This window comes from Danaus plexippus, chromosome 17, assembly GCF_018135715.1.
Source record: "Danaus plexippus chromosome 17, MEX_DaPlex, whole genome shotgun sequence".
Lineage (NCBI taxonomy): Eukaryota > Metazoa > Arthropoda > Insecta > Lepidoptera > Nymphalidae > Danaus > Danaus plexippus.
The window spans coordinates 2,934,582-2,949,914 of record NC_083548.1 but is presented as its reverse complement, the minus strand read 5'-3'; the positions used below and the strand labels follow the sequence as shown (position 1 = coordinate 2,949,914).

Sequence of the window (15,333 nt, the reverse complement as noted above, 5' to 3'; positions counted from 1 at the left end):
AAGAAGTATTTGAAGTATTCAAACGTTTATACTTAGGTTTTTCACAAAAAAAGGCAAATTCACTAAAGGCGTTCCTTGCCGAATACTTGCTTCTCTAAAACTTACTTCATTAAAGTATATGAAATGTTTCTGAATCAAATTCTCTTTTCTTAGAATATATATTATTTCTCTAATACTTAAACTACTTTTCCCCCTCCTTCCCCAGGGATGACACATTACCCCTGAGTTCCAACTATAGTTTTGATATAGGGACATATACTGTGCGTATCCTTGTTATATCGGCTATGCGACGATTTACAATTCCCTAACATAATTATACATTTCGACTATTATTGAAATTGACTAATAATATCTAGGTCCATGCTAGACGTTTAATTGATCCTTTTTGCTTAATATTGACAAAAACTTGTTGTAAAAGCAATTCTATGGCTTGTTAACCTTCAGAGATGTCCTTGTTGGTTGCCATTTTCGGAGCAAAATCCACTCTTAGACTCTACGTATTTGACGGAACAAGGTTGTTTTGTCAATAAAACGGCAGGTCAATAGGTCTCGGTAATTAAAATGTCCAACCATCACACATTTATAACATAGCTAGATAGTTGCATAACATCATAGGCTTCAGAATAAGCTAAACAATATGTATAAACATTTACGAAAAGCTTCTAAGAACTGGAAGAGTGTTCTTCTAAAATTTGCAAAGAACCATTGACCAACATTATTCATGTATAATTCCAGATCGTTGAATATATTCGTGAAGGAGGAGGACGCGTTGACGTTCCATAGACATCCCGTAGCCCAGTCGACGGATTGCATCCGTGGGCGCGTCGGGTACTCACGTGGGCTGCACTGCTGGGAGGTTGTATGGCCGGCGAGGCAGAGGGGAACACACGCGGTCGTGGGCGTAGCGACCGCCCACGCGCCCTTACACTCCGTGGGCTATCAGAGCCTCGTGGGCGCCACCGATCAGAGTTGGGGCTGGGATCTCGGCAGGAATAAGGTAGTTAGTATATTTTTTGTATATTTTTATTTTAGCTAGCCTTTAGGATTTAATTTGAATACTGCATGAGTTATAACAAAATCAGTATTAAAATAATTATATTTGCACAAGAGCTTAGTCTCATCTTGACAAGCTACTAATACTCTATACTCAAATCTCATGTCTGTAAAAATCAACAATTTGTATTATATACGGTTATTTATAATAAACTTAAAAAATCTCACGAGATTCCCATCGGGGTTATTGCTTGAAAGCTGCATCTCCGTAAACCCGTAAAAATATTTGTTTGCGGTTCTTCTCAGCACCAAAGAGAAATCTATAATTTGTGCTCACCATGACATGTTCAGCTGACTTTAGAAATAAATTAAATTTTTACTAAAATACTCTGTGACTGTGAGCACGGTTTTAATTTGTCCAGTGTGACGTATCTCAGAATGTAACTTAACATAAGGCCCAATATTTATTTATATTCTCGTGTGACTTCAAGTGACACCCTATAGATGGCGCTGTCTTTTACTTACATAATAAGAAACAAACTCCAAGACAAGTAGAATCCAACGCAAAACTAGTGTCTAATAAAACGATTACATTTCCAGGTGTACCACAACGCTAAGGGTACAGGCAGTAGCGGCTGTACGTATCCAGCGCTACTGCGACCAGATGAACAGTTCCTCGTGCCGGACCGACTGCTGGTAGTTCTGGATATGGACGAGGGCACGTTGTCCTTCTGCGCCGATGGAAGATACCTCGGCGTGGCCTTCAGGGGACTTAGAGGGAAAACTCTATACCCCATAGTGTCCGCGGTTTGGGGCCACGCTGAGATCACCATGAAATACATCGGCGGACTTGATCGTGAGTATCACATTATTATTTTTCTTCTATATTGTATGGACCTAGGCAGCGTGGCGAGCAGAATAAGAGGTCACGCTAAACTTAATCACTGTATTATAAGTATAATAATTTCAATTCAATAAAATATAGGTACAGTTCAGTGACGTCGCCTTTAACATTCGTTGCGAACTGGTGCACGTATCGTAATCCTTGCTTGAACTGACAAACCGAACTCTGACGCTTCAAGAAATAAAATTATGAATGGTGATTGAGGTAAACGATGTGTAACCGGATATGACGCAGACATCCTGCGGGCTGCGACGGCACACACCTCAAAGTGTTATACTGTTAAGAAAACAAACATAAAGCATCCTCACTGTCCTTGGGTAGTTTGTTAATATTACATAGTATATATAAGTCAGCGTCCTAACGTCAGAGACATCTGTCGCCTGTCGCCTGACTTGATACTATATACAACTGTTGCTATGTTATTTGCCAACTGCTTAGAATGCTGGTATAGAATATATTGTTCTAATGTTTTAGACGTATCATTCTAAGCTGTATACAAGTATGTGATATATACTTTGCGTGGTTGTTCCACCAACATCCGTATGTCCTGACAAACTTTTACATTATTTTTTTATAAGTAGGTAAAGTGGGTATTTAAATTTCAACCTGAAGTTTTGTAGTAATGTATCAAAAGTTACATACATTGTTACTTAATCAAAACCTCTCGTTTCTAACACCAGTAGGTGTATACGTTGATGAATGTTGTTCGTTGCAGCCGAGCCGCTTCCCCTGATGGAGTTGTGTCGTCGTGTGATCCGCCAGCGCGTGGGTCGCGGCCGCCTCCGCTCGGCCGCGTCCCGCCTCGCCCTGCCGCCCGCCCTCTCCGCCTACCTTCTGTACCGCGCGCCCTAACCACGATTACGAGCACACCGAACGTGTGCACGTGGACAGTGACGTGCCAACTGACAGTACGGACGTGTGCCGCGTGTTGCAACATCGATTGTATAACTACCCTCCATTTAGTGGATTTGAAGATGCGAACATTGAAGATCCGTTTGGTTTTCCAACTGTAATATCCATGGCTATTTTTTTGCATCGTAATTCGTAGCAAGTATCCGGTTATGACACAACATAAACACACCACGTTCAGTCGATTACCATATAGGTGTACTGTGTGTGTGACGACCCGTGACCGCACTTATATCACAATACTATGAAAAATGTGTCAAGTAAAGATTACCGCGTCGTAACAAAACAACGCCGATCGAGTATTTTAAAAAAATAATTATATTAACGAATCATTCGGACGATTTTATTTGACATATTTTGATTTATTCCGTTGTGAATATTTTAATTTTTACACTATCTGTGATAATTATATTTTTAAAGAAATCACCATTTTTATCACACCCCATATTATTGAAATGCATCAGGTAATTTTAATGTAACGTCTTCGTAGGATAGGGTCGCGAGACCGTATGTGTTGTCATGGTCGTGCGGACAGTGAGGCAGTGGTCGGTTGCCGCATGTCCGTGTACCGACTAGATGTACTATGATCTGTGAGTGAGCTGTGGCAGGATATCACCCGAATTTGTGTTTTAAATATAGATCAGCTGTAATGCAAGCCGCGTAACGCATCGTGATCTCTTAAAGTCGTATTGTACTCGGTAAGAAATATTTTAGAACTATCGACAGCGACATAACTCACTAGCCTCGGCATTTTTTTTTTTAATTAATGACTAATGTTATGATCATTGTTTTAGAGACAATTCGCATGCGAGTGGAATCTCGTGTACTAGGCCAGTGTATCGTTGGCAATCTTACATACTATACTATTATATAGCTCGTTTAAGTGACTGGTTTATTTTTTAGTTTAGGATTTTTAATTCCTATTTGTAAAAACGTGTGATTGTGTGATGTATATATCCGTGACGGGCGTTTCTTAACGTCGATGCGAGTCGCTGAGAGGTGTTCCTTTAATGATATCATTGAATGTTTAGACTATTAAGGTTTTAGACGGCCTTTTCCAATCTTAATCTAATATTTGTCTTCATTTTGTGACGTTAGATTATTAGGTGTAACGCAATAAATAAATTATGATAATAATGTATCGAGAGCACCGTTTTTCTAATGAATACGTCAGCCATTTTTAACGCAAATTAGTTGTATTCGAAAACGTGTAAACTATAAGAACTTCCATTTCAATAAGATTATTTTTTTTCATACGTAGTGTTATATTTGTAGACGTTGTGTGAGCTGACTATGTACTAACGATATTCACATATCATCTCCGGCTCTGTCGCACGCTCGGTCGGCCGACGGCAGACGGCGTCTCGTTTGAGTTTTATGTGAATATCGAGTCGTGTGATGTAACTATGATAAACTGCCAAATGCAACATGTTAGTGTGAATTGTTCTGGTGAGCGTGATGCGTGCGAGCGTGGACGGGACGAGTGGCTGGATACGATAATCACGATAACATAAAATACACCAACCTGGATTCGCTGTTGGCGGAGTCCTTTAGGATAAGCCCCGTTTATACATTAAATGTCTCAATGTATTATTTGATATCCACAAAGTAACGTTAATTTATTCATATATATTAACAATCGAGGGCTCGTTCGGAAGGAGCAGCTTTTTAGGAAATATCCAATTTTATGTTCTAAATGACAATTTTAGTCTCCTGTATATAAAAGTAAGATTTTTGCGGCGTATTATGACTATATATAGTAAGTGGAAATGCATTTTAGTTTTATAAGTAGTAGGCAATATTTTTAAAAAGTTATTTCTAACAGACAACTGCATTAACGGCGGAATCTCTTAGACACAATGATTAAAAAAAAATAGGAAACGATTGGAATAAATATACTGGTTAAGAAAATAATAAACGACATGAAATAAGATGAAGCCTTTTATTTGTGACCATAATAATTGTGAAGCGCAGTGACGTCGATACTATCTGCATCTGCTCTCGCTCTTTGTTTCTCAAAAACCAAGAAAATCATGAGAAATCTGGACGGAAAATTACGTTCAGGTTGTTCCTCGCATCACTCATCAGGTTTACATACGTCTTGATGAGACGAGACGCTACATCCATATTTTAATTAAGTACAATATTAGAACATTCAAGCCTGGCCTCGACGTCAGACGCGTCGCGCTTCTTATTGTTAGAATTAATGAACATTAAATTATTATAACATAAACGATCCATAATAACTACACAAAGCTCTTTGATACATCATTAATATTAATGCCCTAATAAATATTTACTCGCACAGAGTATAGTGCTCGACCACGGTGTCGTCTGTGAGAACGATTGTGTTATCGTCTGGGAGCTCTTGAGGGAGATCGATTTTAGCGCTCAGTTCCTGTAGACTCTCGATGAGCTCGTTCAGTGAAGCCTGAGCAGTGACGAAGGAAGACAACATGAACATGTGACATTTAAACCATATAAATAATTTTACATTCATTAATTTTACCTTAGTTTCGCTGAAATTTTCCAAGTAATTGTCCGCCGAGGGATCTTCACCTTCGAAGGTGTGTGTTATGATGTGTAAATGTTCCGGCAACAAAGACAAGTCCGGCTCGCCGTTTGTTGATTCACTCCTCAGTATCCTGGAAAATCAATTTTTGTAACTGTTTAAATTATATAATCACAATATATCCCTGGTAGGAATTTCACCGTCTATCTAAATTCCTATAGTAACAAGCAGGGGCGTGCACAGAGACTTGGGGTGGAGTAAGCAGAATATGTTCGAAAAAATACAAATTTTCATCATAGTTTCCTCCTCTCAAACATTGATAATAATGAGATCTAACACCTCGCGAGTAGTGAAACTAATATTTTTCGAATAAACTACGAGTGATTTATTTTTGTAAAAAAAAAAAAACTACATACTCCCGACGTTTGAGTCACTCACATCTCGTCTGCCCCTGATCACGGCTGCTGCAAAGTAACCGAAACGTCGCGTCGGGAGTAAGTAGTTTTCAAAATAATTAAATACGCGTAGTAATCCGAAAATATAGTTTCATTTAAACATTGATAATATTCGCGCATAAAGCAACAGCAGTCCGATCAGTACATCTATATATTTTATAAATCTCTCAACTACCTCTGAGCCGCGAAAGTACCTTAATACGGTAACTATCTGTTCATCACCACTTTATAAAAGTGATTTAAATCGGAATATTCAGCGGAGATCTAAAACATTGTTATTATTTGAAAACAACAAACAAGAAAAACAAAATGACTTATTTGTGTGTCCACAACCCGCTAGCTAGCTATTATAACTATCATAATACTTTTTATTAAAACGAATAACATAACCTTTCTTTCAGTTCACTCTCAACTGGTCACACACCTTCCCTTTGTAATTATCTTAATTCTATTATCAAACGACAACATTGAAAATCTACTCGTAATTAATTTCGTTAAGCACACATCGCCAGCACACAGCTCGCAGCTATCATTTCCCATAATGCGTTAATAAATTAATTCACTATTTGCTGATTAGCTATTTAAAATATATTCACTTGCGCTTAGAAAAAATTACCAGATCGCGAACGAATTGACATTAAATGGTTGTAAGTATTCGTACTCCGTAATGTGATTAAAAGAATGCAATACTCGATGTGGGTTAGCCGTTGTATGGTAGGGCGGGTAGTGCTTACTCGCATCTACAGTGCGCACGTCGCTGCTGGCAAGTTCATTACCGTAAATAACTACTGCCAAGATTTAAATGAATAATACTCGCGAAAGTCTTAGATCTCATTCCTGCCAAGATTCCGAGGTACGTTATAATCCTCCATTAGTCGCGTGTACACATAGCGTCACTTATGGCTGTGGCGAACTAATTGTTAGTAATTTTTTTACACCAATATTTGTCTGCGGCTCACACCTTAGTATTCTCCGTCGTATAATTTCCGGTCCAGCCAGCACACTGACGTTAGCGAGCGCGCTCCCCGGCCGCGCTCGCCTCTCAAGCTTCGACCACGGCAGGCGGAGTGTCAGCGAGTGTTTACTGCGAGCTCGAACCACGCACTTGGAACCCAGCAGCTGGGCCTCGCCCGACAGGAAACGATATTGAACTGGAAATTTAAATATATTAGAAACATAACGGAGACCTGAGCTGGGACTTTCGCGGGTATTCGTTTAAATGAAAGTATTCTCATCCCGTGTGCCCGGGATCACGGTTGCAGCTAACAGAAACGTCGGGAGGATGTAGTTTTAGAAATAATAAAATAGACAGTTGTAATCCGAAAATATAGTAAAAATCACTCCACTCACAATAAACTAGTCATTAGACCCGGTATATATCAATACTCGTATTGAAATAGAGTAAAAAATAATATATCAATATGCATCTGTATAGACTGACGGTTGAATTGTACGGCGGCGCACACGAAGGCCGCCGAGTGGCCCTTGTTGTACAAAGAGAGGGCGGTGGGCGTGCGGGCGGAGGCCTGCGCCAGGGCGGTGTCCCCGTACGTGAGGAGGGCGCTCCAACGAATTAGCGAACCGCCACTACTGCCGTGGAGTTTGATCTGGAGCCATAAAGACGATTGAGTAAAAAACTACAACCAGCGCACCAAACGTTCGTGATAACAATATTCAAATAATATTGATATTATCAGCTGTCGATTATCGCGGGCAGGTGGCGAATAGAATTATGCGGCTCACACATCTACGATAACATTGCACAACGTAGTTGATTGTATACCTTTGGATGGAGCAGACGTCTGAGCGAGCTTGAATTTATAACTGTTTTGATCGGTTCAGTCTCGGGAAGGGTTCGCCGATCTCGTTGCTAACTATTGAACGTGCGGATTCTCAGAGGGTGTTCAATATTATTGTGCAAAATTATTGTACATGCATGGGCCTTGTGTGACACTGACCTTCCTTGAAAATTCGCTGCTTTTATCGTACACGAGGTGCAGGGTCGCTACGTGCGGCTTACTGGACTTAGGGCTGAATATTATAGGCAGCGGTCTACATTCGCACGCGCTGAATGTTAAAATACACGAGCCTCTAGATTCGACGCCGGGCAAGTCTATTTGGAAGCCCTCGCCCACTATCTGACATCTTATTTGAATCTTTTTGTTGCTGATATTCTTCAAACTGAGTTCCTTCCTCTCGTTCCTCACCCACGACATGTTGTTGTAGTTGGTCTTGATGGGGAATGTTTTGACTCTGTCCTGGCCGCCGTTTATGTCTATGGTGCTTATGTTACCGTTCACCGCGTCCTCGAATACCAGAACTCTGAAAATCATATTAGTAACATTAGTTTTCTTGGTTTTACTTTTTATATACAAACCACAGCTTAAAAATAAATCAAGTATGTAATGAGTCCTGTGTTCTCACCCAGCATTATACGTATCTGCAGAGCCAGTGTACATCAAGCTGAGGTCTTTCGAACATTTAGGGTTTATTTCGATTTTGGTTGAGGAAACTTTGAAAGGGAAGGAGCCCTCTGTTGTGGTACCCCTGAACTTGATCGCCCACACTCCAGTTACCTCACCTTCATTTCGTAAAGTTATGGTTGTTGCTTCTGTAAATTAATTGACAAATCGAAATACACGTGCCTATATATATATATATATATATATATATATTCTATGACATGCCTTTTATCATTTAAGTTAAGGATAAAATATCTTAAAAGATAGATTAACACATTCCCAACAATACAATATCTACCGTTGGTAAGGCTGAGTTTACTGCACGGTATGACGAGGTCCGCGCTGCCCACCGACGCGACGAGGCTTACTTTCTTCACCAGAGTGTTCACACCGATCAGATTCACGTTCAGCGCACCTTTGAATGTCACCATTTTCTCCGCTGGAAACGAAATTTTAATTATACGGTTAAAAATTTCAAGTTATTAGGATTCATATAGAGAACTTATTAATATGAAGCGGGTATTCGGATCTGCAATCTCTCATATACAACGTACTGATAGCAATATATATATAGGGTGTCCAAAATTAACGCAAGATTATCTTTAATCAAAATTAACGCAATCTTGCGTTAATTTTGGGACACCCTATATTACAATACACGTACATATTTCTAAATCTGAAAGTCTCGGCGAGTTGAAGGTCACGGCGACTTTGATAGCGTCTCCGCTGCTTAACCTACACAACTGTTTGTTTTTGCCCTTTCCTTTCGCCTTGGGCTCCTCGGAGGACGCTTGGCGTTCCATCAGAGCCCTGCTGATGTCGGTCTTTTTGATCTCCTGCAAGGACTTTATAACGAACAAGCTGTCCCCCTCCACCACCACTAGCTCCAGTTGCAAATCAACCGGACTGTCGCTTATAAGGACGAAATACTTCGTCATAATAGAGTTTTCTCGCGTGCTCGGGAAGGTCAGTTTGTTGACTCCGTCGCACGACACGGCTTGTATGACGGGCATCTTCATCTGTACGTCTATACATCCCTTCTGCTGGATGTCGCCGTCTACTGAGGCGTCCTTCAGGTACATCGTAAACGGCAGTTGGCTATCTATCTCCACGTTGGATGTGATGTGCAACGTGAACTTTTCCGTCTTCCCGGGGGACAGCAGTAGGGGCAGCCGGGGTAGTTCCACTGTTAAATAGCGCTCGATGTCTATGAGACTGTCGAATTCGAATTTGGCGGTCAACCAGCTGTCGGTTAGGGTTGTCACCGAAATCGTAACCGGCATTACAACACCTGGAAAAGGTAAACGTTTTAATTAATTCTAAATATTATTAATATGCTTATCGTCTAGAGTTTCAATTTGTTTTTAGCTTGCCGTACAGCATCCTATATCGGGAGACGATACATTCAGCTTGGACCATCAAAACCATACATAATTAAGACTGAAATGTTTATATTTTATCTCAATGTTAATATGCTTCGTTAACTCACCAACGAATCCTTGAACCGGTGCCACTGTTATATCAGCCCACTTCTCTGGAAACATCAATACTTTAGTCTCACTACTTAGAAGACAACAAAAATAAAATAATATTTAGAAAATATATAAAATCTAAGTAATGATAGTGTAAAGTGACGTTTCGGTTATTGTGTTAGTCTGTTGAAATGAAAGTTAGTTCGGCACGCTTACCACATGTCTCACATCACGCTACACACGAAAGATACTGAGTTTCCATTCACAAATCCGCTGACACAAACGTATCGACCTGGATTTGTGAATGAAAAACTCAAAACCGTCCGTGTATAGTGTGTAGTCACTTGTGGTAATCGTCGTGTTATTACTTCCCAAGGCACAACGAACCTTTAGCTAAGAGTTGTTGTCGGTATTTATATTCCAACACATCCCTCCAATCTACCGACTCATCTAATTCTTTATACTCTACGTTTGGTGAGGGCATGTGCGGACTACACTGGCCTGAAAATAACTGTTCGTTAACTAGTACTTCATTATAACCAGTCTTTATTGACCGACATCAAAAAGGGTCCCTCAAATAGACTTTTTTTTTTACTATCACTACAAAATTTGCTTCCATCTTTAGACATAGCTACTCTGTAAAATTTGCTTTGAAAGTTTTTAACATATTATCAGTAAATTTAATACCCTTTATATGTACGGTATATATTTGTAATTGAATGTAACAAACATAACTAACCTTTACCCGTTGGCATTGGACTATCAGATTTAAAACTGGCAACATTTTCTTGCACCGTACTGAGCGTGGACCAGCTTTTGCTGGACGGTGAGTTGGATCTTTCGATTCTATTGAATTTAACATCGTTTTCCGCGTGTGGGTCGAGAGAGTGTCTCGTCACCACCACCGATGGCACCACCTTCTCATCACATATCTTCAATTTCTCCAGAGATATCACAGTGTTGACCGTGCCAGATGAACTCGCTACGTCCATCCCCTTGGTATCTTTCAAGCTAGTGACGTACAGGTCTTGTATGTTCGTCTTATTATCCAATCTCGTTTCTAAACTCTTCACCGGTAGCTCCGCCAAGGGTTTCGTGTTCGGGCGTTTGTTGTTCAGTTGCAGTATATCTGTTACGCTTACATTCGACTGCTTACCTGTTAACAAAAATAGTTTTAAACACGCTTGAGTTGCGTGTCTGCGTGCGTAAGTATGTGTGTATATATATTTTAAAATACTTTTATCGGTTGTAACAAAGATTTGCAAGATTTTTCTTGATTACTACGCGATTAATGACAGTAATTTTCACTTAACGTTTCTGCGGAAATAATAGTTTTATTTAAATATGCATTATAAATTCAATACTTTTAATTAATAGTTATTCGGTGTGTCAATAGACCTGTCACGCTGTGTCCCATTCATTGATGTTACAATATAATAAAACACGAACCCAAATAATCTGCTATCTTCGATATGCTCAATGAATTTTCGGTAGAACATTCCGTGTCCTCGGTAACCATTCGCAACGAAGACTGCAGGTTCCTGAGCAACACGTCCGTGGGTTTGGAAGACTTGAACGTCTTCTGGCTGATCGATTGGTTTCCTTTCGCTGCACTGCTCTTATTGACGCCCTTGTCTTGTTTCACGTTAGACACGTCCAGATGCGTCTTCGCTGGTATGAAATTGGCTTCATTTTTAGGGAATAGATTGGTGACGAGTGATCTGTCTGGGATTTTTTCCGTTTTAGCTCGCGGTTGTTTCACGGGAACACAGTCCAGCGTGTGGTCCATCTGGTACGTGTTGTTGTGAACGCCCTGACTCACGTCTGTCGGCGCTGAAGACGCTGGAATTAAATTAATTATCTTTATTCTCATTTAATTTTATGGGAAAAAAATCTCATATGATTTTGTCAATTTCTGAACGTGTTTGTTGTATTTTTTTTTTTTTAATGTAGAAATTTATCAACCCTAATGTCAAAATTAATTATATCTGAACAAATTTTATATAAGATTTAACAAAAAAAAAGTGTTGATTGCAAAATAATATATATAATATGGATTAAAATTATTAAAAAAAAATAGTCCACAGTGGCCTATTTGTTTAACAGATAATATATATTTATGGAAAAAAAAAATATTATTAATAATATCACTTATAATGTATAAATAGTTACATATATTGCTGTATGTGGAAATTGTTGAGATAAATATTTAATTGAAGCGTGAAAAATGAGAAAAATACAAAGAAAATTTTCGATTTATTTCATAAGGCGTTCGTATGAAACTAATAAGCCCTGCAGGATTCTACCGCACGGGGGTGTAAGCGACTTATATTCCTAATATACTTTTTGGGATCAATTATTTTGCTTGTACTTCATTTGTCACTAGATGGAAATGGAACATAAATTTAAGCAAAAAAACATAAGCTTTCAACAAGCAGCCAGAACCTGAATAATGTGATAAGTTACGTTAATATTTCAATAACTGATGGGCATTTTTTTAATTTGGAAAGACATTTAAAAAGAAGGCGTATTTTCGCAAAACAAAGTGAAACCTCCTAGCCTCTCAATGGGAGTAGTATTTATTTTCTAACAGGGTTAGAAATACATCCAAGAACGGGCATTAGTACTTGCGTGAGTTCCAACAACTTGGGATTTTTAATAGATATATGTTATGTAACATCCATTAAGTTATATTTAAATAAATAACTAACATTATTGTTGGAAAAAATGTTATTCGTTTAGCGGTTTACAAAAGTTTCTGACCAAAGAGTATGGATTAGGCTATATTACCTTCCGTGATGCTCGGTCTGTCGGGACTGTCAACATTAGCGAGGATTTTCCCAAATTCAGGACATCGATTCTTGAAATACGCCCCAACTGACATATTAGTGTTACTCATACTGAAACAAAAATATGTATTAATTATGAAGCAATTCATAAAAAGTAGCGCTTAGGCTTTAATAGATTGAAACAGTGATAATAAATAAGAGCCCTTTTAAAGGTTCTGAAAATCCAAAAAAAAAATTCAGTACCTATTTAACTATATAGCAAGAAAAGCAATTTTTATGGACCCAACAAAAGTAGGACCTCGCATCTTAGAGCAGTTCACATTAGAAAAATAAATTTATCGCCTAAAAATATAAACTCGCAAATGCATGCAATGTGACACCCTTAATACGAGTTAGCTAACGCCGATTTGATATTTTATCTTATATTATACGATTCTTGGCCAAAGAAAAAGTTTAAATATAAGTATTCAGAGATAAATTATGAGGAGCACTCCAATACGCCAAAGAATAACTTCCTAATCATTAAGTCTCCTCTCTGTGTACATGAGCTACAACAACGCGTGCTAAGAGCTGAGATTTCTTTGAGTACTCTAATACATTTTTGGTAAAACTAAACAGGACAGTCACTAAAATTTTCATATCCATACTTCTTAAATAAGCTTATATGTAAATGAGAAAAATAGTGCGATTTTTACAAGAAAAGTCGCATAATAACGTATAATATAATATAAATTTAAAAAAAAAAAATTCTATCTTATATGAAACTCTCTGTAAATTACACTTTACTTATATTCCATAATTTTTATCAAGTAAGTTTGTCTGAATGTGGACATACCTTCATATATGTTCATTAAACAATACATCTTTTAAAAATTTCAATAATTATTATTGTAAATTGTTATTTTTATATTAATGAGTTATATGAAAAGATCTCACTAATTGGAAGAAATTTAACATTGAAACTGAGTACTACGTTAGAAAAACAAAGAGTAAAATAGACTCAAAACTGGCAAGTAACTAAATAGTTGGTGCCATAGATACATCACTATCAATATATCCAGAACATCACTAAATTACCACCAGAGTTCAGGATATAAGCGTTGCAGCATAAACGCAAGATGTAAATCATGAACAATAAAATTAGTAATAAAAACCAAGCAATATTCATAGACATTTAAAAAAGTTTGAAGATAAAGGACATTATGTATAATGCCATAATCTTTACTATTAAATGATACATATGATATCTATTAGTTCAACAGATACTCACAGCATGCTCTCATGGAAGTTAAGCTGTGTGCTGTGTTGTATCGGCAGTGGGGCTTCACGCATAACCAGCGAAGCTTCGTCAGCTGTCAGATCTCTCTGAAAAGAATATACAATAATACAAATATGTAGTAATTATAATTGACATTCCACAATCCAAACATTAAGATCGGTATCCATTTTAATTTTCTTTAAACATAAATTTTGTAGTTCAATATCCTTAATTTAGCTCATAATTCTGTACAACGTTTTGAAACATATATTAAAGTTGAAGAGTTATATATTTATTAATAAACTATTAAAAAAAAAGCAATACCACATTCAATTAAAGCCTAAACAAATAATTCCAAAAAAATATATATTTCATATTAAGTACTTATATTTTTTTCACCTTAGAATGAAACGAATAGTTAGTTGCTATTGAGTGTCTCATGATATCATTAATTTCAGACGTCTGTTTGTCCATATGGCTTGTAATACTGTCTATAGCGACGGAGTGTCTCCCATATTCTTCGAATTCCCGAGTGGCGGCTTTAATATTCTCATCTTCTGCTCCTGTAGATCTACCAGTTAGTTCACCAGGGTTGAAGACATTCTGAAATTAAATAAGAAACCTTAATTACTAGCAGGCTTATTGGTAATATAAAATATATGGATAGCTTGAAAATAAAATTTATCATAAAAAATAAAAAAAAAAACATTTTCATTTTGTCTTTGAACAGCTTTTGTGGGTTGGTATGTGTAAATAAACACAAAACATTAAGTTTTATTTGACAATGAAATAGTGCAAGGATACTTACTGATTTACTAAATGACATATTTCCCAGACCAGATTCACCAAAAACTAAAATGAATAAATTTATAAAATAAAAGCAACAAAAAATTCATAATAAAAAACAAAAAATCAAGAACATAATTAATGCTACGTAAAATTATTAGAAAAGGATATAAATACCATACCTTCTATTTGTTCCAGGTCTAGTATTCCAGACGAAGACTCATAATTAGTTCCAGTTTTGTTTGGAGTCGTTTTATTTTTATCTTTTTTAACACTAAAATAACGAAAATCAAATATTACATTAAAGAGAATTGAGCTTTAAGTCTAGATAGAACAAAAGACTCGGGAACATATGAACACACGACACTGGATAAATGTTGGTAATTTGTCGCAGCATTGATATTTCAACTTAAAATATTAAATATCATTATTATTTTGTGAACGTTTTAAGCATAATAAGAACAAACACTACCTCGGTGTTTCATTTTTCACAGGTAGACCGCGTCGAGCCAAATGGAAAGACTTATCTTCAGCCAAGTGCATTAGCCGTTGAATTTTATTAGGAGTTAAAGGATTATCCATATTTATAAACAGAGAAAACAGTCCTCAAATTATTAATTAGCGCATAACAATTATCAACGACTTGTGTTCGTTGAAATTTAAATTATGGTATTTTGATGTACAAGATGTCAACAATGTGAGTTGCCATCATCAAAAATAAAATAATTTAATTTGTGCAATATATAATTCTTTCAAAATCAAACCTTGATTTTACAATATGTATATGGAAATA

At 37.3% G+C, this 15,333-nt stretch overlaps 2 protein-coding genes and 1 long non-coding RNA gene across 10 annotated transcripts in view; 2 read left to right on the top strand and 1 right to left on the bottom strand.

Moving 5' to 3' along the window:
- Positions 1-4,737, top strand: part of LOC116771499 (protein gustavus) — a 42,660-nt gene extending 37,923 nt beyond the window's left edge. For 4 of the 6 annotated variants that reach the window (XM_061523395.1, XM_061523393.1, XM_061523396.1 and 1 more), the window contains exons 3-5: positions 736-1,000; positions 1,594-1,849; positions 2,613-4,737. In XM_061523395.1, coding sequence (XP_061379379.1) covers positions 736-1,000; positions 1,594-1,849; positions 2,613-2,749 — 658 coding nt within the window. In that variant the 3' untranslated portion in view covers positions 2,750-4,737. The remainder of the gene's footprint in view (positions 1-735; positions 1,001-1,593; positions 1,850-2,612) is intronic. The other 2 variants (XM_032663354.2, XM_032663353.2) reach the window with 1 other exon arrangement.
- On the bottom strand, positions 4,735-15,146 carry LOC116771445 (uncharacterized). Of its 2 annotated transcripts, XM_061523390.1 has the most exons (18): positions 15,013-15,146; positions 14,723-14,814; positions 14,563-14,606; positions 14,154-14,357; positions 13,767-13,861; positions 12,498-12,607; positions 11,157-11,549; positions 10,447-10,863; positions 10,095-10,208; positions 9,725-9,769; positions 8,900-9,526; positions 8,534-8,674; positions 8,198-8,384; positions 7,732-8,095; positions 7,215-7,380; positions 6,735-6,924; positions 5,316-5,451; positions 4,735-5,237 (listed from the first exon to the last, which is right to left on the bottom strand). In XM_061523390.1, exons 1-18 carry the CDS (start codon positions 15,120-15,122, stop codon positions 5,103-5,105), a joined length of 3,570 nt encoding a protein of 1,189 aa, XP_061379374.1. In that variant the 5' UTR covers positions 15,123-15,146; the 3' UTR covers positions 4,735-5,102. The 2 variants fall into 2 exon arrangements, with proteins under 2 accessions (XP_061379374.1, XP_061379375.1); XM_061523391.1 differs by lacking the exon at positions 10,095-10,208.
- LOC133319349 (uncharacterized) lies at positions 5,764-15,166 on the top strand. 2 transcript variants are annotated; one of them, XR_009752993.1, is made up of 4 exons: positions 5,764-5,812; positions 14,213-14,399; positions 14,739-14,920; positions 15,035-15,166. It is a non-coding gene; the product is annotated as an uncharacterized LOC133319349 (long non-coding RNA). The 2 variants fall into 2 exon arrangements; XR_009752994.1 differs by lacking the exon at positions 5,764-5,812 and adding an exon at positions 9,407-9,535.
- Positions 15,167-15,333: the final 167 nt, after the last annotated feature.